The sequence below is a fragment of the Triturus cristatus genome, chromosome 2_1 (assembly GCF_964204655.1).
Source record: "Triturus cristatus chromosome 2_1, aTriCri1.1, whole genome shotgun sequence".
NCBI classification, from domain to species: Eukaryota; Metazoa; Chordata; class Amphibia; order Caudata; family Salamandridae; genus Triturus; species Triturus cristatus.
The window spans coordinates 548232118-548259236 of NC_140581.1; the positions used below are offsets into that span (position 1 = coordinate 548232118).

Consider the following 27119-nt stretch of genomic DNA (forward strand, 5'->3'; position numbering starts at 1 on the left):
ACTAAAGGTCCAGTAATATCAGGAGTTGGGCAAATCTTTATCTGTGGTCAGGCAGCAATTGTCTACAATTTGTATGATAACTGTATTAATGCTGCAGCGTGATCTGAAGCTGTTGATGATCTTTGAGTTGCACATAGACCGTTTGGTGATGTTGACCATGAAGCAGTGGACAAGAGATGGACCAGTAAGTGGCATGGCTGTTGTCTAGTGTGAGTTTCTCCAGGAATTTAAGGATCTTGTTACGCTTGGGAAGATGCCCCGAGTGAAGTAGGCATTGATGATCGTGAAAGAGGATGTAATAGGTCTGAAGTGAATGTTGATGCTAGACGAGGGTAAGCCATCATCCTCACAGTTGGTAGCTTTGGAGACTTGTGGATATGAAAGAGGCTAGCTATATACCGTGGTTTGAAGTATGATCATCGTGAGTTACAGCACAGAAGTGTGGGTGTCAGAGGAGAAGCATGCTTGGTGCTGTCGCTGTACAGCTGCATTGCTTTCCATATGAAAGTGGTTGGCGGCATTGCACTGTCTGTGGAGTGCTGGACAGGAAGGTGAAGTTTTAGTAGCAATGGGGTAACCCAGTATCCCTCAGAACCTGGGCAATCGTATATAAAGAAAACAATGGTTCTGTCGGGTATCACATATTACTTCAACAGCCGCAAAACTCGATGAGTTATTCAAAGACACGTTTACTTTGAATCAAAGGAACACACATGAAGACCATATGGGGTATCTCGTTCATTTTTATAAATTACAACTTTATAAACACCCCAACATACTTTGTAAGGCTGTCAAAACACAAAGGGAAATATGTTGTGGTCTATGACAAAAGTGACATCTAGTGCTCAGTGATACAGTAATGGTGCACAATATGTACAAGGTGACTAAAAATATGTACAAGAAAATTGGTGGCCAGGAATCAGGTATTGGAAATCAATGATTCTGGGAATTGATTGAATAAGTCTTTTTCGCAGAGACTAAGGAATGGTCCAAGGGATATTGTCGACGTTTCAACACAGGGTCTGCACCACTAGTTAGTCAGTGCGGGTCTTCATCAGGACATAGAAGGGGGATGATGACAGCCTAATAATGCCCTGTTGGGCAATGGGGGCGCCTAGACACTTGCGCCGCCTTTCCGTTGTGACCGTTCAGGTCGTGCGATTGACTTCCTATACACCTCTGACCTATAATTACTCTTGTGCGTGGAAACTCGCGTCTCCGGGCTTCCTTGCTGCTGGCGGGTTCTTCTGTAGTTATTTAGAAAAGACTCCAGTCGTCTTGGACATACTCAGGCAGGAGTCCTGGCAAATGCAACCTTTGCAATAAAAAAAACTCACACTTGTCACTGAATGATTAACTGATGTCAGACTTATAAACCACCCAAGGAAGATTTACACAGTGAAACCAAATTCACTTGAAGGAATTGAGCACACTCCCTCAAGCTTACTGATTAACCGTTTGCCCATGCATTTGCTTGGCTTTTGAAAGAGTTCTGTGTAGAGAAGGGTCATACCCTCTATCTGCAATTTGATCAACCTATCTTTCCTAGAGAGTCCTGTCGCCTGGGCCTTGAAGGGTAGATAGTTCCACTTACTAAACCCCTAGTCTAGACCTTAACATTATGTCTAATTTCCACCCGAGTAGTAGCTGAAATTCTCTTGGCACTGCGCCAGGTCACTGCAAGATTTTCTTGTCCATCACAGATTCAGTCTTGATTTGGGTTGCAACCTGGGATGGAAAATACACTGACTCTTTAGTGATGACTTTTGATGTGGAAAATGAGGAGACAAGAGGCATGTTGTTAATGCTGTATCTTTCAACAGAGTTTAACAAGTGTGCAATGACATTCTCATGAAGAGACTGACCTTGTAGCAGAGGTTGACCAAGAAACTATTCTCTTGTCTAGATCTTTCTTATCCCGGTAGTCTCCACAAATTTTGCTTGGGTTAAACCGGCCAAATGAGGAGATCCAGACATGTTGATTTCTGCAGACTCTGCACTGTGACTTATTCCTTTTAACATATACTTAGCCCTGCTATTTTATATGTTTACTGACCAGGCTGTTGCTCTACACTTGTATGCAGACAAAATACTGTATATTAAATTTTCAAAAGTTTGTCTTTAAAGGTAGTTCTGCAGAATGCTCTGGACAAGATTTATAGGAAGATGGCTGTAACCAACTTACAACGTAATAGCTTTGTATAAACGGTAGAACAGATAAAGCATCCTTAATCTTTTCAAAGTTAATTGAGTAAACGTTTCTAGAATCAAATATTTGTGTCCTCTTTTCTGTTTGTACTGCCTCTAGAACCTCATGCACTTTACTTCTGATTAACAGTAACAAAGTGACTAGTCTCTCCTTTGGCATATTTAACTCCCCTACAAGTCCCTAGAATATGGCACATGGTGTCCAGGACGTTTAAGTTAAATATCACTAGTGAACTGCAGCACCTATTATGCCTGGGAATGCAAACCTCCTTCAGGTCTACCACTGTAGCCAGACCGTAGCAGTGTAAAAACAACAATTCAACATCTCAATTTAAACCATTTTGAGAGGTCTAATCCTTTTAAATATAAATAAGTCACCCCTAAGTAGGCCTTGTAGCCCACAAGGCAGGGGATTTAAAAGTATGATATGTAGACATTTTATGTCGACATGTCCTTACAGTGATTAGTACCCAAAGGCTATTTTAACTGTAGGCAGACTTGCTGGCTAAGAGAAACACTGAGAAGCAACTTTAAATCATAATTCAGCTCTCTCAGGATAGGGACCCGCTAGAAATAGGATTCGACAACTCTTAATATTAATCAAGAGACCAATTTAATGGTCAAATCAGATTTTTGAGAAATATTAAGGAAAAAGCTGTCTTGGAAAGTTACCTTTTTCTTGCTTGAAAAAAGTTCCCTTTACACTGTCAACTGGCATGGTGACCATTTGGGCTGTGTCCAGGAACTTAATTTACTTCAAAGAGCCTCCCCTGTCAAAGGTAGATGCCAGATGACACATGGACAGACCACTTCCTTTGTTCCTCCAGTCAGGAGACACCAATAATTTTATTTATTTATTAAAATTGACTATGTTTCTAATTTATTTTTTTATTTTTATTGTGGTGTGTTTTAACTTAATTACTGTTTTGGTACAATGTACATGTATTACATTGCCCTAAATGAAGCTGGCCTGCTCTGTGTCATAGCTACCAGGGGATTAAACTCAAGTTAATTTACTAACTGTAGGAATCTGGCCCTCTATGTAGTACATCAAAAAGAGATCTAGTGTGTAATGATTCCAGCAAGTCCCCAAAGGTATAGCAAAGGATAAAGTTGAGAATACCTTACTCTCAATTTAGTAGCAGCGGGGTTGAGCAATTAGGGATTATCAGAGGGTAGTGTGAATGCATTTGTTGGACACACGCATACAAAGCAGGAACACACACTCAATGACTAACTCCAGGTCAATGTTTACAAAAATATTACTTTAGTTACTATTATTTTATGAACCAAGTGGAACTCAGTTACAGGTAAGGAGACTTTTCAGAAATGTTAATACTTTCAATATACAGTTGGCAAATGTTTATATAAACATTAAAAGTACTTTAAAGGTGCATGAAATGCTTTTCAATGTCAAAGCGTTACTTTGTACTATTCTCAAAATCAACATTTAGTGCAACACAGAGAGAAACCAATGCAATCCTATGGGAGGAAAATCTGGTAAGTAATTTTCAGGTAAGCACTCAACTTACAAGCTCAGTCTCCAAAGGGTTAGACCAACATTGGGCAAGGGTCGGACCAAGGTGGGTACTGCACCACCAGCTGTACTGAGGCGGCCGGGTGCAGAGGTCACTGGGCCCAATGTTAGCCTATGGGAGGTGGGGGCACCTCAAAGAGGCACCAGATGTCGGTAAGTACCCATGGTTCAGGGACACAGGCCCTGGTGGGTTGATGTTAGCACTGTAGGGGCCACCACACAGCACCAAAGCTGCATCACAAGCGGCCACAGGGTGCAAAGGGGGCATTGGGTACCCTAGAAATATTAATGGAGATCCTCGGTTGGAGACAAAGGCTGCAGGCTCGGTCTAGAAGACTAGCTGAAGGAATCCAACAACTGGGGAGGTGAGTTGGATAGTGGGGGGATGATGGGACACCGTCTGTTGGGCACCACAAAGCCTTGTTGCTGCGGGTGCAGGGGTGTCTTTAGGTGTTGGGATTCTCTCACCAGATCCGGTCGCCGTGGGGGGACCATTCAAGATGAGGCTGCAGGCGTTGTGCGGAAGTTCACGAGAGGCAGTTCAACACTGGATCCCAGGTCAGGATCGCCCGGGAGATGTTACTGATCGTTTGGCCACCTGGACTCAGGCTGAGGGCAAAAGGTGCAGAGTGGTGAGGACTCGTGGTTCCAGGAGGCACTGGAGTCCTTGTTGTAGGTTGCCTTTGCTGGACAAATCCGGTGTCCACAGGAGACAGAGTCTTTTTTGAAGGCAGCTCAGGTCTCTGCAGTAGCTGGAGAGTTGCTAGCCACGTGACATGCGGGTTTCTTTAAGCAGGGTCGCTGGAGGAGGAGACAGGAAGGTAGGACTGGGGCCAAGTCAGTTGTCGTCTTCTCCACTGCTGCACTGCTTTTCGGTCCTTCTTCGTAGGTCGTCTAATCTGAGAAACAAGGTTCAGGGGAACCCTCAAACACTAAATTTAAGGCGTTACTGAGGTCAGGGGGGCAGTAGCCAATGGATACTGTCCCCTAGGGTGACTACACCCTTTGGGTGCACCCTCCCTTTCGGGAGAGGGGTACATCCCTATTCCTATTGAGCCTAATCCTCCAGCAAAGATGGAGGATTCTGAATAGAGGGGTTCACCTCAGCTCCTGGCCACAGTAGGGGTGTCCCAAGCCAAGCTGGACACTCCTACTCTGTTTAATAATTTTCCCTGCCTGTCCTGCCACCAAAAAGTGGGGTTGGAACAGGGAGGCAGGCATCTCCTTCAGGTGGAGCTGCCCAGATCAGCATAACACAAGGTGAAAGCCTTTGAGGCTGATCGCCAAGTGGTGCAGTTCCTGCTAGGGGGAGGTGAGAAGCACCTTCACACAGAGCAGGCTTTGTGCTCTCGGAGGTAAGAAACAAAGGCTCTCACCCCATGAGGTCAGACACCAGTCTGGTGCGGGCTGGCTGGCAGCAACCAGTAAGCCAATACACTAGAAGCTGGTCGTTTTTCAGGGGTATCTCTAAGAAGCCCTCTGAGTGCATTTCATAATAATCCAACACTGGCATCAGTGTCGGTTTATTATGCGGAGAAGTTCGATACCAAACTTCTCAGACTTCAGTAAAGCAATCATGGAGCTGTGAAATTTGTGTTAAACACCCAGCCCATGTACTCAAAATGGCTTCACTGCACTAAGTGTCCTAGAATGGACTCAGACACTGTAGGGGCATAGTGTTCATGCAGCTATGTCCTCACCTGTGGTATAGTGCACCCTGCCATAGGGCTGTAAGGCCTGCCAGAGGGATAACTGACCTATGCCACAGTCAGTGGTGGGTAGGCATGACACCCATGAAGGTGTTCCGTGTCGACTTAGTTTAGCTACACCACAACACAGAGCCTGCAATGTCAGGGTGTATGTGTTTGGTATGAGGTCCTTTAGGATGGAACAATACATGCTGCAGCCCTAAGGGACCCTCTCTGGTCACAAGGCCGTTGGTACCACTGGTACCTTTTACAAGGGACTTGTATGCGAACCAGAGGAGTGACAATTTTGGGAGCAATGGTACAGTTTTGGGAAAGAACACAGGACCTGGGAACCTGATTGGCAGGGATCCAGGGCACACTCAGAGTGCATCAGATATCAGGCAAAAAGTTAGGGGGTGACCATGCAAAAAGGGGCTCTTTCCTACAGTACCTTTGAGGGTTCATATGGACAATGATTGTGATTACTGTGATTAAGTGGGTAGTCACCCCCCCCCCCCGACTAACAACTTAATTTCTTACAATGACATGCTTCATAGCACAGGTAGAAGTGGCAATTTTCCTTTTAAAAAGCTTACGCAAAATAGATCATAGCAGCCAGACTATCTATGCTCTGGCTTCCAGTGCATGAACTAACACCTTTCAAACTGGGTTATGTGGTATTTAATTACTTTCTTATTTTTCCATCCAAGTTAGAGGCAAAAGAAACCATGCATACAGTACTACCAGGAAACTTGAAGGCTCAAAGCAAAAGCTCTTGGTGTGCCCCAACATACACTTAAGTCTACTGAAGGATGAGTTCTTCTCAACTCTGAGACCAACGTCCTGGAATTCACTTCTGCTTGAACTCCGCTACTCCCACTTACTGACAGAGTACAAAAAGGGTCTGGCACCACACATATTTTAAAAATATTCGCAGACCTGCACCAAAAGAGATAGTTCGGGGTAGAGTTCATGTTACATGTGCAGTAAGTAAACCTTCCAGCCCCTCTGGCATCCATCCATGCTAAATGTCACCTTTATGTTTATTATGCCAAACCAAAGACTCATTATTAGGACTATGCACCCATCATCCTTAAAAACGACACTGTTGCAAACAAGCAGAAAGGGTCACATTCACTGTTTTTATCTACAATAATATTAGAATTCAAACTTCATAAAACAGGAGCAAATCAGTGAGCAATGTCCAGGAGAATGACTACAAGGCTAGGTAGAGCTGAAATGTTTTGCAAATGAATGGCAATTAAGAGAAGTGTACTTGGAAAATAAATACCTACATTTCATATCTTCCCGTAATCGAGCCATAGCGTCTTGGTTTTCCTTCATTGAAAGACACTCCAAAAGGTAACTGAAAAACACAGAGGAAAATAGTCAAAATTGTGGTGTGTAAATGAGCATGCCGCACTGACATGATGACCTTTGAAGGTACAGCTTTTATGGAAGTTGTTGAAAACGGTTGACAAGTACATAGTGCGAGTGCCCTTCCAATTGCATTTTACCGAGTTGCAGGCAGAGGGACCAGCTGAACTTTGGGATTGGGACTATTGTGCTCCCTACATTTGACTGTTGGGAGCAAAATTATGTTTTAGTGAGTAAAGAAGTAAATATCTTACATGAAGGGAGTATTTTTAAGAAGATCAATCTAAATGTCCATAATTTGAGCCATAGGTATAACTTATGTAGCCCATGCTTTCTTCGCGCTGCAAATTCACACTAGTTGAACATTTTTGCCCTTGAACTCAGTTAAAACAGAGACACTAGTAAAGACCTTTCTTGTGACATCATTGATGTCATCACTTTAACGCTGACATGACGTTTAACTAAGGCATTGTAGGCGGGTGCTTAAATGGGCATTGGTGTATTGATTACACCCTTTTTCCTATTGAGAGAATTTGCCTGATCACAGGAGTAACAAGCATTGGCATAGCCAATAGGCCTTGCTTTGGGGACCTCATAAGTATTTAGCCAGAGCTACTGATTTTAGATGTTTAAAGCTAAAGTGTGGCGTAGTGTGCTGCCCAAGTGGAATTTTTCTGCTTCTGTCATTGCATTCAAATATAGAATACATCACGTAACATTACACATACAACAAGCCAGGACTATTGGCTTTGACAATTGGTGTTAGCTGCATAAGACAAATAAGCAACACTTTTGGCTTTGTTGTATAAAATATTGAAAATGTTAATTTCTGAAATGCACGTCCGGTGTGTGAATTATGCACAGTACGGTAACCAAGCAGGGATGAGGGTTCCCTTACTGACTGTTTTCTAGCAGAGCACGGTAAAAGAAACTGGGAGCAGAGGGGAGCATGCATCCGTTTGAGACTAGTTAAGCTGGGAAATGAATATGCTACTTACCAGTATGCATCTGTTCTTGGCATGTAGGGCTGCTGACATTCATATCTGTGCATAGATCGCTGCCTAGTGTTGGGTCCGGATGTTTGCACGTTGTTGTCCTGGAAGAGTCTTCGAAGTATCCTTGGATAGGTGACTCCTCCCCTGGACTACAGTGCGCATGGGCATCCTCTCCATCCTCAGATTGTTTTTCGCCATTGTGGCAGTGATGGAGTAGATACAGAAAGTGATGACCATGCTTGCAGTAATTCTGAGAGCTGCAGCTGCGACAGGCGCCGGGGAGGAGGGAGGGCGATATGAATGTCAGCAGCCCTACATGCCAAGAACAGATGCATACTGGTAAGTAGCATATTCAGTTCGAGGCATGTGGGCTGCTGAATTCATATCTGTGCATAGAATACATAGCAGTGCCCTCTATTAGCGGCGGCTACCCGTGCCAGCTGCAGCGGTCTGAAAAAGCGTCTTGAGAACAGCCTGTCCTACAGCTGCCTGCTGTTTTGACTGCACATCTACACAATAGTGTTTTGTAAATGTGTGTGTAGTGGACCATGTGGCTGCTCTGCATATATCATGCAGGGGAATATTTCCTAGGAAGGCCATGGAAGCCCCCAACTTACGTGTTGAGTGGGCTCGTGGTGGAATAGTTAATGTGCGTTTTGCCTTTTGATAACAGATTTGAATACACTTAACTATCCATCTGGCTATCCCTGCTTTGGAGATGGCGTTACCTTTGTGGTGTGGGGCAAAGGCAACGAACAGTTGTTTTGTCTTCCTGAATGGTTTAGTCCTGTCGATGTAGTACATGAGGGCCCTCCGTACATCTAGTGTATGTAGTGCCCTTTCTTCAACAGTTTGTGGGTTTTGGAAGAAAACGGGCAGTTCAATAGTCTGATTCATGTGGAACTGCGATATTACCTTGGGCATGAATTTGGGGTTGGTACGTAGTACGACCCTGTTGGCGTGAACCTGAATAAATGGCTCTTGAACGGTTAGTGCCTGGAGTTCACTAACTCTTCGTAGGGAAGTGATCGCTACTAGGAAGGCCACTTTCCAGGTAAGGAATTGAATCTCGCAGGAGTGTAGAGGTTCAAAGGGTGGACCCATCAGGCGTGTGAGGACCAAGTTGAGGTTCCACATTGGAGCCGGTGGGTGACTAGGTGGAATGACTCGTTTGAGCCCTTCCAAGAATGCTTTGATGGCAGGCACTCTGAATAGAGAGAGGTGCTGCCTGGTTTGCAGATAGGCTGATATTGCGGTCAAATGGACACGTATAGAGGTGTACGCCAGATTGCATCGGTATAGGTGTAAGAGGTAACAGATGATGTTGTGGATGGATGCGTCCAGCGGGTTGATGTCATTATTACCGCAATAAATTACGAACCTTTTCCATTTGGCTGCATAGCAAGCCCTGGTAGTGGGTCTCCTGGCCTCCTTGATGATGTCCATACAGTCAGGTGGCAGGTTGAGATAGCCAAACTCTAGGACTTCAGGAGCCAGATCGCCAGGTTCAGCTGTTGCGGATCTGGGTGCTGAACCTCTCCATGGTTCTGCGTCAAATGCGCGGGTTTGATCCGCAGCCTTTGATGCGGCACCACGGAAAGTTCGAGGAAGGTGGTGTACCACGGCTGGCGTGCCCACGTGGGAGCAACTAGGACGAGTGTCAGGGAGTGTTGTCGTAGTTTGCGAGCCACCAGCGGTATCAGCGGCGCTGGGGGAAAAGCGTACGCAAATCTGCCGGACCAGTTCATCCATATCGCATTGCCCTGCGACTGCGGATGTGGGAATCTGGCGGCGAAGCTTTGGCATTTTGCGTTTTCGCTTGTCGCGAATAGGTCTATTTCTGGATGACCCCACTGCTGGAAGTACGGTTGGAGTACTGATGGGTGTAACTCCCACTCGTGCATCTGGTGGCTGTGTCTGCTGAGCAGATCCGCCATCTGGTTGTCCTTGCCAGGGAGGTGTTCCGCCATGAGGAACATGTTCCTCTGAATGGCCCACTTCCACATGCTCTGAGCCAGATGAGACAACTGTGGAGAGTGTGTCCCTCCCTGCTTCTGTATGTAGTACATGGCAGTCATGTTGTCCGTCCGGATCAACACGACTTTGTTGCACAGATGTACTTTGAATGCCTTCATGGCCAGGAAGATTGCCATCAGTTCCAGAAGGTTGATGTGCATCTTCTTCTGTTGTGTCGTCCATAGTCCCTGCACTGTGTAGTGGAGTACATGAGCTCCCCATCCCTGGAGAGACGCGTCCGCTGTCAGTACTATTTGCGGAACAGGCTCTTGGAACGGTCGGCCCTTGCAAAGGTTTTGTGGATTCCACCAATGCAGAGAGTTGTATGCCCGACCGCTCACCAACACTAGGTCTTTCAACTGTCCTTGAGCCTGATTCCACTGACGTGCTAGGCACTCCTGAAGTGGGCGCATATGTAACCTCGTGTGCGGGACTATGAAGATGCAGGAGGCCATCATGCCTATCAACTGCATAAACACTCGCGCTGGAAGCGAGTGATTGGGTTTGAACTTGGAGATCAGCAGTTGTATGCTGTTGATCCTCACTAAATTTGGCTGAGCTGTGGCCGCCAGAGTGTCTATAGTCGCACCTAGGTACTGTTGTACGTGTGCGGGCTGGAGATGGGACTTTGGGTAATTTAGTGAGAATCCCAGACTGTGAAGAAGGTGAATGGTGCGGGACATGTGGCTTGCACATTGCTGGGCTGACTTCGCTTGAACGAGCCAGTCGTCTAGGTAGGGGTAGACGTGTATATGCTGCCTCCGTAGATGTGCTGCCACCGTAGCTAGGCACTTCGTGAAAACCCTGGGCGCTGTTGTCACGCCGAAGGGAAGGACTTTGAACTGATAGTGCTGCCCCTGAACAGTGAACCTGAGGTATTTTTTGTGTGAGGGGTGGATGGGTATGTGAAAGTACGCATCCTTGAGGTCCAGTGAGGCTAGGAAGTCTCCCTGCTTGAGAAGCGGAAGGACTTGCTGTAGGGTGAGCATGTGAAAGTGCTCTGAAAGAATGTACTGGTTCAGGGGTCTCAGGTCTAATATAGGCCTGAGCGACCCGTCCTTCTTTGGAATTAAAAAGTAGAGGGAGTAAACCCCCGTACCCTGCTCGTGGATGGGGACGACCTCTATAGCGCCTTTTAGAAGCATACTTTGCACCTCTTGCTGTAAGAGCGTTAAGTGCTCTGAGGACATAGGACGGTTTCTTGGTGGTATTGTGGGTGGAGTGGAGGTTAACTCCAGACAGTAACCGTATTTTACAATATCTTTGACCCACCTGTCCGTGGTGATGGAGTTCCACGTGGACAGGAACCTTTGTAGTCTTCCCCCGACAGGTGTTATGTGGTCGGGAGGAAGGGAGAGGGCGTCACTGCTTGCTCTTGGGGGGAGGACCTGGTGTTGCCGTAGCCACGTCCTCTGCCCTTTGTACTGGAGCCACGATATCCACCTCGGGTGTTTTTATCGTAGGTGGTCTGTGTATTGCCTTTGTTATACGTTTGTTGTGACCCCTGTCCTCTACCTGCCCCCTTGTTTCCGGGGCGACGAAAGGAGCCGCTCCGAAAGGACTGAGTTTGGAGGGCGCCCATGGACTTTGCAGTGTCCGTGTCCTTTTTTATCTTTTCGAGGGTGGTGTCAACCTCTGGGCCGAATAAATAGTCGGGGTTGACGGGCTGGTTCAGTATGTTGTTTTGTACCTCAGGCTTGAATCCTGAGATTCGTAGCCAGGCATGTCGTCGCAGCATGACGCTTGTGTTTATGGCCCTGGCAGCCGTGTCTGCAGCATCTAGTGCACATTTGATGGAAGCATTTGTGAGTAGCTGTCCCTCTCTGATAAGAATTTCTGCACCTTCTTTGAACTGGTCAGGGAGATGTTGGAGTAGTTGCTCCAATGTGTCATAGTGCGCTCTATCGTAGCGAGCGAGGAGCGCTTGAGTGTTGGCTATGCGCCATATGTTGGCAGCCTGGGCGGCAACTCGCTTGCCGGAGGTCTCTAGCACCTTGGACTCTTTGTCCGGGGGAGGAGCGTCACCTGTCGTTTGCGAGTGTGCCCTCTTGCGAGCATTCGCTACGACGATGGAGTCGAGTGGTAATTGTCCTTTGATGTAAGTAGGATCCCCAGGTGCTGATCTGTATTTTTTATCAATCCTGGGGTTTATCACTCGTGCCCTGGTGGGTTCCTTGAAAATGTCCTTAGCTGGTTTGAGGACCCCCTTTAGCATTGGCAGAGTTTTTACATGTCTTTCTGAGGATGCAAAAGTGTCCATTAGAAAGTCATCCTCGATGGTATCTGAGTGAAGCTGTACCCCATGGTTATTTGCAGCACGTTCAATAAGAGCGTTGAACGCCGCAGTATCCTCCGTGGGAGATGTTTTTGCCCCATAGAGTTGTGGGTCCTGTGTATCGAGAGGTGCACTGGGGTCTGCAGGGTCGCCCCAAGTTTGATCAGGGTCCTGCTGGTCATCAGGGTCTGTGTCCACATGGTAGGGTGCTTGGTCATCCATGTAGTCCTCCAATGCATCCGTGTCGGAGCGTGTGGGGGAGAATCGGTGTGGATCCTGGTAGGAGGAATGGAACGGTTCATAAAGGAGAGGTTCTGATTCCACAGGCAGCTTCCTTTTTAGTGGGATCCTGAAAGGGTCCAATGGCGGTTCCGAAGTTATCCTTCGGTCGTGGAGAATCAGCCTGCCAGTGTCGGCGTCGATGACACGTGACGGAGACGTCTCGTCCGGTGGAACCGGAGGCTGGGTAACCCGTGTCCTGAGTTGGAACATCTTCGGGATTGTTGACGGAGGCAAGCCGAAGGTAATGTTGGCTGGCCCCGTAGAGGTTGCTGGAGCTCCGATCGGGCCGGAACCCGACGGGTCTTTGAGGGCCGCCGTGGTTTTGTTGCTTTGCGTCGCAGCAGGCCGCACTTGGGGCGTCTTTGAGGCTTTGGCACCGGGCAGGTTCGTAGAGCCGGGCGTGGATTTTTTCGGTGCCGGCGGGTCCTCGAGTCGAGGTGTGGAGATCACCGTCGACGTCCTCGATACGTGAGGCATCGGCGTCGTCGAGGGAGCGACGCGAGGCGAAGCAGGCGGTATTGCCCTCGGTGTCGTTGGCGTCGGCAGCCGAGTAGGTTTCTCGGTGCCGATGGCCTTTTTCCGTTTGTCGACTCCGATGTCGCCCGATTACAGTTCGGCACCGAAGTCCCTCTTGGTGCGGTCGGTGCCGACGCGTTGCGCTGACGTCGAAGGCGTGGAAGGCCTCGATCCGACCAGCGCCACTTTCAGTTTCGGTTTCGTATGAACCGGAGCAGCTTTCGGTTTCGGTTTTGTGGTAGGGAAACCAGCTGGCTTATGCAGCAATGGCTGCCGCTGAACGTCCGAGGCCGGGCCCGAGGGCGGGGCCGAAGAACTACGGGATGGGTCTCGGGTAAGGCCCGAAGGCGATCCCTCGACCGGAGCCAAAGGCTGTGGCGCTGGTGTTTCTTCGGTTTGAACAGGTAGGCCTTGTTCATCATTGGAGCTACTCTCTTCGGCCCCTAAGGCCTCCTCGTCGTCTCCTACCTCGGTGTCGTCTTCACCTCTGTGGAAGAGTGACTCGTCGCCCTCGTCCGATCCGGGGTCGTGTTCGGAAACGGGACTGGAGGGTATGACTTCTAATTCTTCGACGTCGGCCTCGTCGAAGAGGTCTGTTGGGGCCGGTGCCGCGTGCCGCGCCTCGAGTCTCGCCGCTCTTCGGTTCCTTAGAGTCTTCTTGGAACGGAACCGGGCACAGGCCATGCATGTCGATTCGTCGTGGTCCGGCGAAAGGCATTTGTTGCACACCGGATGGACGTCGATGTGTGGGTACTTCGCATTGCATACCGGACACCTTTTGAATGGCGTCCTGGATTCCATCGTTGAAGTAGTCGATGGACAGGTAAATGCGAAAGAAGTCGGTGCTGAAAGTTAGTAAACTAACAAAATGCTATCGAAACCCGATCGATAAACAGTACCGACGCGAACTAAAGGCCTTTTGGCCTCGACCAAATATTTTCCTAACTTGAGCTAAGATAGCACATCCGAACCCAATGGCGGAAAAAAACAATCTGAGGATGGAGAGGATGCCCATGCGCACTGTAGTCCAGGGGAGGAGTCACCTATCCAAGGATACTTCGAAGACTCTTCCAGGACAACAACGTGCAAACATCCGGACCCAACACTAGGCGGCGATCTATGCACAGATATGAATTCAGCAGCCCACATGCCTCGAACCTATAGTTTTTGAACAACTGCTTATGTAAGGACACAGAAAGCAATTAGGAGTTGAAAGGAAATTGCTCTTACCACTATGCATCTGTTCTTGGCATGTAGAGCTGCAGAGATGTACACTTTTGCATAGATCGCCATCTGGTGTGGGGCTCGGATGTTGGCATGTTGTTTGTCTTCGAAGAAGTGCTGTAGTCACGAGACCGGTGACTCCTCCTTCAGTGGACAATGCGCATGGGAATCGACTCCATCGTTAGATTGTTTTTGCCACTTAGGGTTAGATGGAGTAGTAAGTAGTAGAAAGATGTCCATGCGTGATGTAACTAAATAAGATAATACTGGAACAGATAGAGGTATCCGGGGAGGCAGGTGGGCGTGTACAACTCTGCAGCTCCACATGCCAAGAACAGATGCATACTGCTAAGTAGCATTTTCCGTTCAAGGCATATAAGCTGCAGATTGTACACTTTTGCATAGACTACACAGCAGTTTCTTCCTTAGCGGTGGCTACCTGTATCTGTTGCAGTAGTCTGAAATGGTGTATTTAATACAGCCTGGCCCTCACTAGCTTGTTGTTTTGCCTGCACATCTACACAATAATGTTTTGTGAAGGTGGGTGGTGTGGCCCAAGTTGCTGCCTTACATATGTCATCTAGGGGAATGTTCCCTAAGAATGCCATAGAAGCCCCTAATTTGCATGTTGAATGAGCTCTAGGGGGAATGGTTAATGTTCGTTTGGCTTTAAGGTAGCATATTTGTATGCATTTTACAATCACCTTGCAATTCCTGTTTTGGATATAGGATTGCCCTTATGAGGTGGGGAGAAAGCCACGTAAAGTTGTTCGGTTTTCCTAAAGGATTTCATTCTTTCAATGTAGTAAAGTATCGCTCTTTTAACATCTAAGGTGTGTAGAGCTCTTTCTGCCACTGAGTCTGGTTGAGGGAAGAATACTGGTAGTTCAACAGACTGGTTCAGATGGAAGGCAGAAACTACTTTGGGTAAAAATGTTGGGTTTGTTCTAAGAACCACTTTGATATGATGGATTTGTAAAAATGGTTCTTGTATGGTTAATGCCTGGAGTTCACTCACTCTTCTGAGAGATGTGATAGTGACCAGAAAGGCTACTTTCCAAGTGAGGAACTGTAGGTCTTCATCCTCTTGCCCATCCTCCTGTGCATCGTCACTATCCTCTGGTTGTGGAGAATGTGCTGGAGAAATTAATAAATTAGGGTTAACTGGTGGAGGAGGTGAAGGTGGTGGTGCAGTATTCGTAGCTATGTGTAATTTCTTTGGAGGAACTGGAGCATGTGGCAAATGTTCTGGTATCCTCTTTGTAGGTAGCTTGGTCACTATATGACCAGTCTTTGGGTGAATTAAGATGGTAGTTTGTTTCGGATCGGGAAAGAAAAGCTCTTCGGGATCGATAGTTTTCTTCGGCGCTGAAGATTTGTCCTTGGAAACTGTTCTTTGCTGTTAAGAGACAGGGTCCGGTACAGAAGCTTTCCCTGGTTCCGAGGCCTTCGGTGCGAGTTGTTTCGGCTCCGGAGGCGTTTGTTTAGGAGGCTTATTTATAGGAGTTTTGTCCTTTAAAGTTTTTGGCTCCTAAGTTTTCGGTGCCAAAGTCTTTTCTGTGTTCTTCAGTGCCGAAATCTTCTGTGTGCTTTGGGCCGAGGTCTTATCCGGCTGCTTCGGTGCAGATGCTTTATCCGGCTACTTCGGTGCAGAGGGATCTTTTGTCGATTTCGGTGCCGAATGTTTTTCCGGTGCCGGCGGAAGAGGGCGCGGTAACTCGGACTTAGCTTTCGGTGCCGAAGATGGCTTTCTGGTACTGGGTGGTTGGCTAGAGCCGGAAGGCTTTTCTTTGTTCTTCGGTGCCGGGCCTGGAGGCGGGGTGCTCAAAGTTTTCGTATGGTGTGGACCTGAGCCCAAAGGCGAAGGTGTCACCGGAGCCGTTGGTATAGGCTTGGGTGGGGCGGGGGTCTCGGTACTCACGTCCCTTTGAACCGGGGTGATGTTATCTTCGGCTTCAGAGACGTCTGCTTCGGAGTCCGGGGCCTGTTCTTCCTGTTCTGGCTCCGGAAGGCTATCGGGACCTGGATGGAAGATGTCAGAATGGAACCTGTGCCTCGGGACATCTCGTGGCGTCAAGCTTGACGATCCCGGATAGTCTTCTTGTACTTGAAGGAGAGACAAGCCTCACAATCATCCTCTCGATGTTCTGGAGAGAGGCACAGATTGCAAACAGGAGGCGGTCTGAGTGTGGGAACTTAGCACCACACTGTGGACATTTCTTTAAGGGAGTCCGTTCCATCGACGTCCGTCTTCACGGTTTATTCGAAAGTGTGATTGCGTGTCGAAACGGGGTTCGAGAACGACACCGACCCGGAGCACAGCAAGTCACATCCACACCCGATGGTGGAAAAAAACAATCTAATGATGGAGCCGATGCCCATGCGCATTGTCCACCGAAGGAGGAGTCACCGGTCTTGTGACCAACACCAGATGGCGATCTATGCAAAAGTGTACAATCTGTAGCTCATATGCCTCAAACATAAGTATTATCCATAGCTCTTGCCACGGCTCAATATGTGGCCAGCTGAGATATCCAGCTGACAGAGAGCGACTAATCATTACAGTTTTCCCACCTAGTTGGGAAACTTTCTCAGTTGGTTCACAAGTGTCTTTGTGCTTGCGGAGGGGATGAGCCTGGAGTTTAAAAGGTCATTGGGATTTGTAAGAGAAAATAGTCACTTTTTAGCCCGTAGTAGAATATGGATAGGCAGGAGGGACAACAATTTGCATTTAGATTAATGATCTAATAATTAGCATATTATTAATGTGCATTCAACAGAAATGTGTTCTAAAAAAAGTGTGTGGCATACCCACGCATGTCTATGTAGAACTCAGTAGAAAGTAAACTTGCACCCACATTTTGCAGTGGTCCGGATGCCTTACTTCCACCTTTCACACCACCTACAGTCCAGGCTTCTAACCACATCTAACAACAAAAAAATAAAATCGCAAATTGAAGAATACACGAAAGCCATTTTTTGCTCTTCATTTTTGCATGATGTCGACATATGGTTCTGTCCCGAAGTGCTATAGAAAGTTTACCTAATTCCCACACATCCCTCAACTCTTAATTCGTGGTAAATGCATGCAATTTAGACAGAAGCACGTTACTTAAAGCACGCGTGCAAAGTATGCCCAGGGTCGAAAGAAAGAAAACACTGCATTTTAACATATGCATTCCCTAAAATATTGAAGAATGGAAAAGTTTATACACATGTGGGGGAGCGAAAACATATCAAACCTCCGAAAGCAAGTAGCGAACAGAGGAGCTTGACGGGGAAGTCGGGCGCAAAAACATATCAAACCCCCGAAAGCAAGTAGCGAACAGAGGAGCTTGACGGGGGCGGGGGAGGGGGGCGCAAAAACATATCAAACCTCCGAAAGCAAGTAGCGAACAGAGCAGCTTGACGAGGGTGCGGAGTGCGCAAAAACATATCAAACCTCTGTAAGCAAGTATAAACAAAACAGATGGGAGGCGGGAAGAGAAGCCATCACACGCTGTACTATGTGATGGCCAACTAAAATGTTCTCAGAGTGAAATCCCCGGAAAGAGAACTAAACACATAAAGGAGGGACTTTGACAGAAATGCACCAATAAGAAGCCAGCATTTCTGAATGCCACAGATAGTAAACAATGGCGATTGATGGGTTTGCCAAACTCCACAGAAGAGATATAACAGGTTGATCGAAGCTCGACCTAAAAAGGACAATATGCAGTTTCCAGAAGAAGGTGGCTGCAGGAATGTCTAATTCAAAAGTCCTCAACCGCTATCTGCCTTTGCACATTTTTATACCCTTAATCATTCATGACAAAAAGAACCAAAACACATGCAGGTTACTCAAAACAAACATTGGCAAAGGCAATAGATTTACAGCTGTACAGTGGAAAGGGCTCTTCAAGCTTTATCAAGACACAACAAACAAGTATAGCATGAGCAACAGTACGACTTAACCCTCACAAGGACCGGTTCTAATGCAATAGTGAAAAAAAATCATGCAAAGAGTTACAAGACACAGAACGCAGCATGTTTCTTGCACAGACAGTACATGTACAAAGTATGGGCAGCTGCAAACTTTATTACAAACACACACTTCCTCCCACAAACAAAAAATATGTAGTACGTGTAGCAGCTGTTCTATGCCCCCTCACCTCACGGCCTCCTAGGATTTCATGTTCAAAATTCTATCAGTAATAAGCTTCTCATAATTGAAGAAAAAAATGAATTACAAAAGAAAATAGGCAAATTTGTTTATCCAACAATATAATACAGAATGAGGCAGCTCCAAATACTTTAGATTTAATAAAGCTATACGATTATATTGTCTTGCATTTAATCCTATTTATATAACTCCGATTTCCTTTACACTTTACTAGATTATAGAAGGCGGTTTGAATACTTAGTCATGCATTAGATCAGAGAGGCAAATGGGTCACCTTGCACTCCCATGTGTAGCCTCAATTAAAACCAAACACACACACACATCCTCTGCTAGATGAAGGGGAAAATGTCTATGCCTAAAAGGAAAATAAGTGAGCCTGTCTTGATTGGAATCCAAATCATGCCAAGACTGCTACAATATCATCCACTATGGCCTCCTAAACCACTCATTAACTGGCTCCAAAGACTACTAAACCGGTCGGTCAGATTGTGCCTAGCCTATGTATTTGACACCACATCAAGCCCGCCTTAAAAACATACCACTCAAAATAAAGGTGTTCTACACCATCCACCGACCTTACTGGAAAAACGGCCTAAGATTGTAGCAAACCTAGCTCCACAATACATCCCAACAAGAAATCTTCTCTCATGGTCTGCTAACTTGAACAATGATCAGTCAAGGAGATCACAGTGAGAGATCACTGGGAGTATAAGGTCCAAAACTATTGAATGCCCTCCCCATCCGTTCTTGGGAAAAGTTACCCCAATAATAAGTGCTTTAGGAAACCCATTAAAACTTACTTAACTAGTGAAATCTACCTTCTAAACAGTATTTGTGGACTCCCAGGGTCTGTAACTGCAGATTATCAGCAACAGGCATCTATGACTCATGCTTGGACACGTTTGCTCCTAATTCACTTTCTTCAGATTGAACACTGCTCCATTGTCGCGGAAGGTTACATATAGTGCATTATAACACACATAGCAGGCATGGAACATTTGGTTTATAAGAGCTCATTGTACTTAGGACAATGGATTGATCAAATATAACATTCAATGTAATGCTTCTCGATTACCCACAAGGAATTTCACTAACAAATTCCTGCTCATTAAAACAATAAGTTTATCCATCTGATCAAAACCGGACCTGAACAGTAAGCCATTGTTGCAATGTTCGTGTTCACCAGTTTAAAAACAAGCATTGGAAATGCAATAGGTCTCGCATTTGGTGAAGTTGGAGCTATTAGCATTATAAATGTCAATGCTTTTTACTTATGCAATAGATATGCCCTCCCCAACCATAGTAAAAAATAGAACTCCGTTGTCTGTTTCTTTAATGTAGTGCACCTGCAGTGGAGTGGTAGTGCTGATAGTGAATATGGCAATTCCGACTCCACATTAAAACAAGTAGTGTTGTGAGGGTGCAGTACCACAGGCTGTCACTTGGTGTACCCCGGAACCTCTTTCGGCCACATATGGTGCTGCACCTGCAACATGACTACGCAAAAATTATTGTGCAGCGGCAAGAGCTGCCGACTTGTGAGCTGGGGATCCCGGTTTGAGTCTGCTGTCAGGCTCAACATCCTGTGATAATGGGATGATTGTTTAATTTCCAGGAGTACATGGCTAGGTGCACTACATAAATAAAAGCCTTTGAAAAGTAACAAAAAAAGCCAGCAAAACAGCAGTGGCCTTGAGGAGTGGTGAGGGCCTGTGAGCAGTGTTGTGGGAGGAGTGAGGAGAAGGCATGGGGAGATTAAGGGATTTGAAGCAACCAAGCAGAGTTGTGGGAGGGAGAGGCAGGGGAGATAAAGCAATGGCAAGCAAATGATACAACATAAGTTACATTGCACAAGCAAATAGAACAGTTATCCAGCAAAGAGGCAGGCAAACCTAAAAAAAAAAAAGAGTTCTCTGTAAGTATAAATAAGCTGAACAGTAACAACACATGTAAGAGGGGCAGTCCTCAGGGCAGGATACAAAATTCCAAAAGGGGCGACTACTAAGTGTATTCACCAATGAAAAGCCAGGATTTCTAAAGGCCAGCAACAGGAACCAATGAAAAAGATGGGCGTGTTTTCAAACCCATATCCTACAAACAATACTGCATTCCTAGCAACCGGAGCAGGTCGACTGATGCAAAGAGGTCACAGTTTACAAGAGCATACATATGGAAAACCACTGACGACTTTTCCCTTACGTGAGGGGTAAATGCTGTATTATCATTTCTTATAAAAGGCAGAGATGTTATATCAATGACGTGTCGTTTTTCTCTAAGGATAGTCGGGTATCATGTCATGGGGCATTAGGATCCTGCAGGCAGAGTGCTCCACAGGTCCACTGCAAGGACATTGGACATAATTTCTTGCCAAGGGAGTGGGACTGTGCAGGAAGTGTTGGGAGGAGCATGGCATTCCAGGTTAGAGGACAGCAGGAACAACAAGGGGGGAGGCAAGCTCCCACAGATATAGCAGAAGAAGATATGCTAGAGGGGATACCGATAATAAAGAAAAGATCACCAAAGTATTGGTCCGATTGCTCACTGGCAAATTTAACTAACATGATAGGACACTGGAGCTGCTTAATACCAAGATTGTCTAGTCTTGACTCCACCTAATACCTATTTCTTCCACTACCCTACACTAGCTGTCTCTTCATATCACTCTAGTAGGTTCTTTTTCATCCCTGCTTTTAATCTTTGTCTCTTATTTCCTAATTTTTTCTTCTTCATTATTTTTCCCTTTCTGCCTTGATCGCGTTTAAAGGTTCAAAGGCATTCAGGTTAGGCCCCACTAGTAGTAAGAGTCTCAGGAGTAACACTCCGACTCTTTTAAAAAGTCAAAAGTGTTCCTGCGTCTGAAGCGCAATATTGCAGAACAAGTTCTCCCGAGGTCATCTGGCCCTACATTTAGTTTTACCCACTCCTGCAGGCGTTGCACGGCACGGGTATCGGGGAATGTTTCACTCGTGGATGGCAACAGCGGCTGCTATTGAGGAGTAGTAATTGCTGTTCTGCAGGGGCAGCTGCTGGGCATCAACGGTCTACCTCCGGTCAGACTGTAAGCTCCTCTGGTCCTTACCACAGTGGGAGGAGGAGATTGCTCTGGTTCGGATCCTCTGTAAGGGGTCATAATGGAGGCCTCTCATCTGGACAATAGCTTTAACCCAGCAATGGTTCTTGTCCTTTCCGGTGGCCCGTTCTGGCATACACATCACTGATCTCACTCCGTACTTGGGCAATGGCCTGATCGGCACAGTAGTAATTTCATCTTCACAGAGACCCCCTGTAGCTTACGGATCGCTAACTTCCCACCATCACCAGACGATGACCCAATCAGAACAGCAGTCATTTCCTCACCACAGTGGCCCCCTGTGGCACACATGGTTGCCGATTTCCCACAGCACAAAGGCGACGTCCTCATCGTCACGGTTATCTGGCAATCTTTCCGGTGCCCTGCTCTGGTTTATCGGGTTGTCGATTTCGCTCTGCACATGGGCAACACTCAATCAGCGCCACCACATCTAACTTCGCGGCAGCCCCATCTGGCATATAGGGTGGCCAACTTGATTCTGCACTTGGACAAAGACCTGATCGGTGCAGAAGCAATCTCCTCAAACCTTGCTACTGCGATCCAATCGCCAGGATCCCTCACTCCCTCCAGTGCTCTCCTCCTCCGGATAGGGCGCAATGGTCTTGGCAAGCAAGCAGGCAGGCCAGAAGGCCCTGGTGCTCCAGGGGCAGGCAGTCCTGGATTTCCCTGGGTGGAGTCTCCTTACCAAGCTGGGATAGTAGGACATCTTAGCCCCACAGTCCTGGTAACAGGCAGACGTCTTGCAAAACTTCTCAACGCATAGCCCGATTGGCTGCTTGATAGTAGACAATTTTGGGGTCTCAAGCTCCCTTTCCTACAGTCCATTTTCAGACTCCAAATGTGAGTTAGGCTCCGAGTCTGACGTTTGTGTTGGGTCTGCTTTCTTTTGAGGAGTTCACTCCTTTGCCTTGCCCTTCCTCTAGAAAACAGTCTGCCACAGCAGGAGCGACTCAAAATTAACTAGCCTAACACGCCATTGAAGTTACTCAAGGTTCACACCTGGGTATCAGCCACAGTGGAATGTACATCAAATGATTACCCCAGGGTCCCACCCCTACTCTTTATGACTCTCTCAGCCCAACCTTCGTCCTCAGATGTTCCCAGGCACCTTTCCAGTGACCTCTCCCTGAAATGCACCGGAGTTCGAGATAGAGAGAGCGTGAGAGTGTGCGTGTGTCCACCTAGCTCACAGGAATGCATCAATCCACAAATCTGTCTGGGGGAGGGGTTCCTCTATTTCTACTGACCATTACACTGTATGCGGACATCACTGCGCCCGTGCTACCTAACTCCTGGTAAAGGCAGTAGTCTTTCACCACTAGAAGGGTAGCACTTTAAGCAACCCGCCCACCCGGTTCAACAAGACAGCAATACGAGAGACATGTTTAAGTCATGGCAAACATGCATGATCAGTGTTCGCCCATGACAGCCAAAATCAGCACCAGGGATCCTCATATTGTTGCACTTGGGGGACAATCAGGGCAGGGGTGCAAATCTGTCACCTACCTCCTCATGCTCCCCCAATCATCCCTAGATCTCCCAAAATGGAACCCAGTCTCTTCCATGTAGTGTACCATTCACAGGCACACATACACCAGCACAGGCATGCAACCATAAGTGTGCTACATAGCGCTGCCTACTAACTTGATATAGGCCAAGGCTGAGGTAAGCACACAGCAGCAGAACTTTACGAGTGAGCCTTAAAGCTTCACTCCATTAATACAGGTAAAAAGGATCTGCTCACTTCCACTGACCATTACTCTGTATGCGGACATCACCGCGCCCGTGCTACCCAACTCCTGGTAAAGGCAGTAGCCTTTCACCACTAGGATGGTAGCACTTTGAGCACCCCCCCACACACCCGGTTCAACAAGACAGCAATACGAGAGACAGGTTTAAGTCATGGCACACATGCATGATCAGTGTTCACCCATGACAACAAAAATCAGCACCTGGGATCCTGATATTGTTGCACTTGGGGGAAAATCAGGGCAGAGGTGCAAATCTGTCACCATGCAAGAGACCTCTCCATCTCAACAATGTGAAAGACAGTTGAACAGACAAATAGATATTGAGACCTGACCCCAAGTCCTCTAAGCAGGTATATTTTTTAATTTCTGTTATTTTTTTTGTTATTAAATAAGCGTGGTGAGACGGTTAATGCTTTTTGTTTTTTAAGGCAAACCTAAAACTTGAAGAAAAAAAAGGTCAACTAGACAAATGTACATGTTGTCTTCCAAACACAGTTAACAAGAAATTGTTGCACTTGGGGGAAAATCAGGGCAGAGGTGCAAATCTGTCACCATGCAAGAGACCTCTCCATCTCAACAATGTGAAAGACAGTTGAACAGACAAATAGATATTGAGACCTGACCCAAAGTCCTCTAAGCAGGTATATTTTTTAATTTCTGTTATTTTTTTTGTTATTAAATAAGCGTGGTGAGACGGTTAATGCTTTTTGTTTTTTAAGGCAAACCTAAAACTTGAAGAAAAAAAAAGTCAACTAGACAAATGTACATGTTGTCTTCCAAACACAGTTAACAAGAAATTTGTTATATTTAACTTTTTTTTAACAGATGTAAGAGCATAAAGTAATAAAGTAACTCATCCCTACCTTTCCATATTAATGCCTGCCCTGGAAGCTGTTGAAAGGATAGCAGTAAGCGCAATCTTTGAAGGTGTAAACAACAGGCAGGCATCAGTCAATGAAACTCGATTCAGGAAGTCATCAGCCATTTTCCTCAAGACTTCTGGATTTTCAAGCATTGGATAACGTGTCTAGCAAACAAATTTAAGTTAGTCCTGTCCAATTTAATTGGCAAATTACATTATTAACTCTTCACAGGACACATTAAACGGAGCGTTGTTGCAAGTCTCAAGGTTGCATGTTCTATGTAGGACACATCAGATTTCAACAAACTAACGAAAGTGTACAAAATGGCACAGGACTCAGAAGCTTATACAATACTAAGGCGCTTGCCTAAGTTGATTAGACTTTCAATACAAGTACAATGCTCCATTCACCTTCCCTAAAATCCCAAAGTGAATATTCTTTTATAAAGATAGTGTACCATTCCTGGTGTCAAAAATATTTTTCTTCAAAGCACTACCTTACATGATAATATTCTGAGAAGGAGCGAAGCTGTGAAGAAATACGGTCACCAATTCTAGATGTGGAGGAAGCGCGTAGTACAAGCCTAGTTAGAAATGTAATATGACCCAAGATAGAACCAGAGGATCCTCGAAAAATAGGTAAAGTCTCAATTTAAATATACTATTATCATGGTGACTTTTAAAGACTTAAGTTGTTCATCATATACCCTCGTCCTTTATGTGCATGACTTAAAGATTCCCCGCACAGATAGGGACTGAAGTGGTTTGTCAAAGCACTGGGAAGAGCCAGACACCATTCAGGGGGCCTTTCTGAGTCCAGGACCTTCGACTAACCTGTTGGACATCTCTTGTAGTCCTTTCTCAACAATAAAAGTAGTAACTCCATTAGGACAGAAAGAAGAGAAGGAAGGGGAGTTAAAGAAAAAAACAAAAGAGACCGAGCTTCTCAACTGAGTTCAAGAGTCACAGAAATGGATACTTTTTTCTACATACCCAGCCTTCCGCCCATCTAAGGCATTATGGCTCCACAGTATGAGAGCTTTCACAAAGCTCAAGAAAGAGCAGTTAAATCTGATCTATCATGGAATGGTCACTCATATTTTTGGGTAATGAATCTCTTGATCTACAAGGGTGATTTGGAAACACAAAGAATAATATTTTATTAAATTTGGAATGAGTCTTCCTCTTTAGTAAATGCATAAAGTGCAACTTTCTAATCCTTAACTAGCTCTTTTCAAAAAGAGAAACAAAAATAGGAAGGTTAATCTAATGCAGGCAAAAAAACACAACGCCATTTTAAGGCACACAGACAATGCCTGAACTTGCAATGCACTCTACTGGTAGTTAACTCCATCTCAGTTCATTTTTCCAATTTGCTGAGCAAGGATTTCTGAAAACTGTACCGTAGCATTTGCACTGCTAAAAATTCTCTTTGATGGGGGTTTTGCATCACTTGCTTTCTTCAAGAGCCTTCTTGCCTTTTAGAAGTTTCAGATTTGGAGACACGGTGTGTTCCCAAGTCCTTCCTGAGCTACATTTCCCACCTTCTCCGTTCATGCCACCCTGCCCACGTTGTGAGTCTAGTTGAGACGCACACAAACCCTGTTCTATAATCTCGGTCTTGCAGTTATGTTTGGGAGTATGTCCCAGAAACCTTTGTTTCCAGACTTGAAACTATTGGAGGACATCCAAACAGTGCTCTTTTGCTTCTCGAAACCAGATCCTCGAGCTCTGGCCAATCATCCACAGGGTTAGAACTTAAGGCGATTACCTCTTTATACTGCAACTGACTCACATCACCATCCTACACCTTTTGCTCCAGTTTCATGAAGGTCAATAAGGAAAGAACCGTTCTGCTAAAAGGAAACAAATTCCTTCAAAGCCTTAGAAGGATTCATGTTTTATCCAAAACTGTTGAGACAGGAATTTTCTCTCCATGGTTCAAATTTCCCTAACTTTTTAAAAGCAGGTTTGCGAAACTTTCGTCATTTGTCTCAGTGCACGCAAATCACCACACCCACAAAGACATGACCTCAACCCTTGGTCTCCTTGTACCCCTTCCCTGTTGTTTTCCCTCCACAATGCTCAACCCTTGCTTTTTCCTGTTTCGATTCAACTGTTCGGTCTATACTTCTTATTTGTTTTACATGTACTGATATAAAGCACTCTGATATCCCCGGGTCTTGCCGGCGCTATAAAAAACGTTTAAATAAAAATGATGCGTTTATGCCGGGGGCTGTAGTAAACAACTAAGATCCAAACCTGCAATCAGTGATCTAGTATGGCACACGATGTGAACTCCTCTTTTGCTTGCCAGTGAGAAGAGTCTTCACTGGCACAGGTGGCAGCAAATTAACACAGTGGGAGGAGCAAGCCTACTTCCTGATACCTATATGACAAAGTGGCCTCCCCGCCTCTAATGCTAGAATAAGTGTTCTACTAGTCTATTTTACCAGACTACCTTGCTTAATCCACAGGGGACATGGACAGCAAATAAACGGGGGGGGGGGGGGTGTTCTGCAGATGTTTATAGTGAGCATGGAAAGGGTGTGTGAGAGAGAGAAGAAATGAGAAAGATAGAATTTTACCCTCTCTGTCTGCAGAGACACAGGAATACATTTGAGATTCTTTGTAACAGTGGTTCACAAAATAGACAACGAAGAGAGTCTGCCAGAGGGAATAGACCATTCCTGAAGGTCTTTAAAGTAGACCACGCTCTCATAAAAGGAAGGAGGGAGACAGAAGACCCTTTCAAATGCAGGGACAGATCCTGCCCCCTTCTGACTTCATTCGCACATAGATGTGCTTAGATAGATGTTATGTATCAGCCACATGAGGGAAGCCCAGCACCTTTTGTTCCATTTATCAAGGGAATACCAAGCTCCACCTTACTATATCCAATTTTTAGAGAAAAATTTAAATGTATATGAATAGCGGTGTGTGACGTGAAACAGCAGGGTATGAACTTGCTTTGAACATATCTGCGCAACTTGTAATACGACTTCGGATCGTGGTGCAATAGCTGGGTAGCATCTCTAGTCCCCGTTCATACTCCTGCCAAGCCATTCTGCTTCAAGACTCCTTTGGGTTGGGCTCTCCCATAGTTCGGGTGGGGGATTTGTGTTTTGGGTAGCA

General features: G+C 46.0%; 1 protein-coding gene across 1 annotated transcript in view; it reads right to left on the minus strand.

Annotated features, from left to right (window-relative positions):
* Positions 1 to 27119, minus strand: part of CCNH (cyclin H) — a 211271-nt gene that overhangs the window by 48988 nt on the left and 135164 nt on the right. Inside the window, exons 6-7 of the mRNA XM_085632430.1 lie at positions 23986 to 24149; positions 6729 to 6799 (exon numbers count right to left, since the gene is read on the minus strand). Of these exons, the coding sequence (XP_085488556.1) occupies positions 6729 to 6799; positions 23986 to 24149 (235 nt within the window). The remainder of the gene's footprint in view (positions 1 to 6728; positions 6800 to 23985; positions 24150 to 27119) is intronic.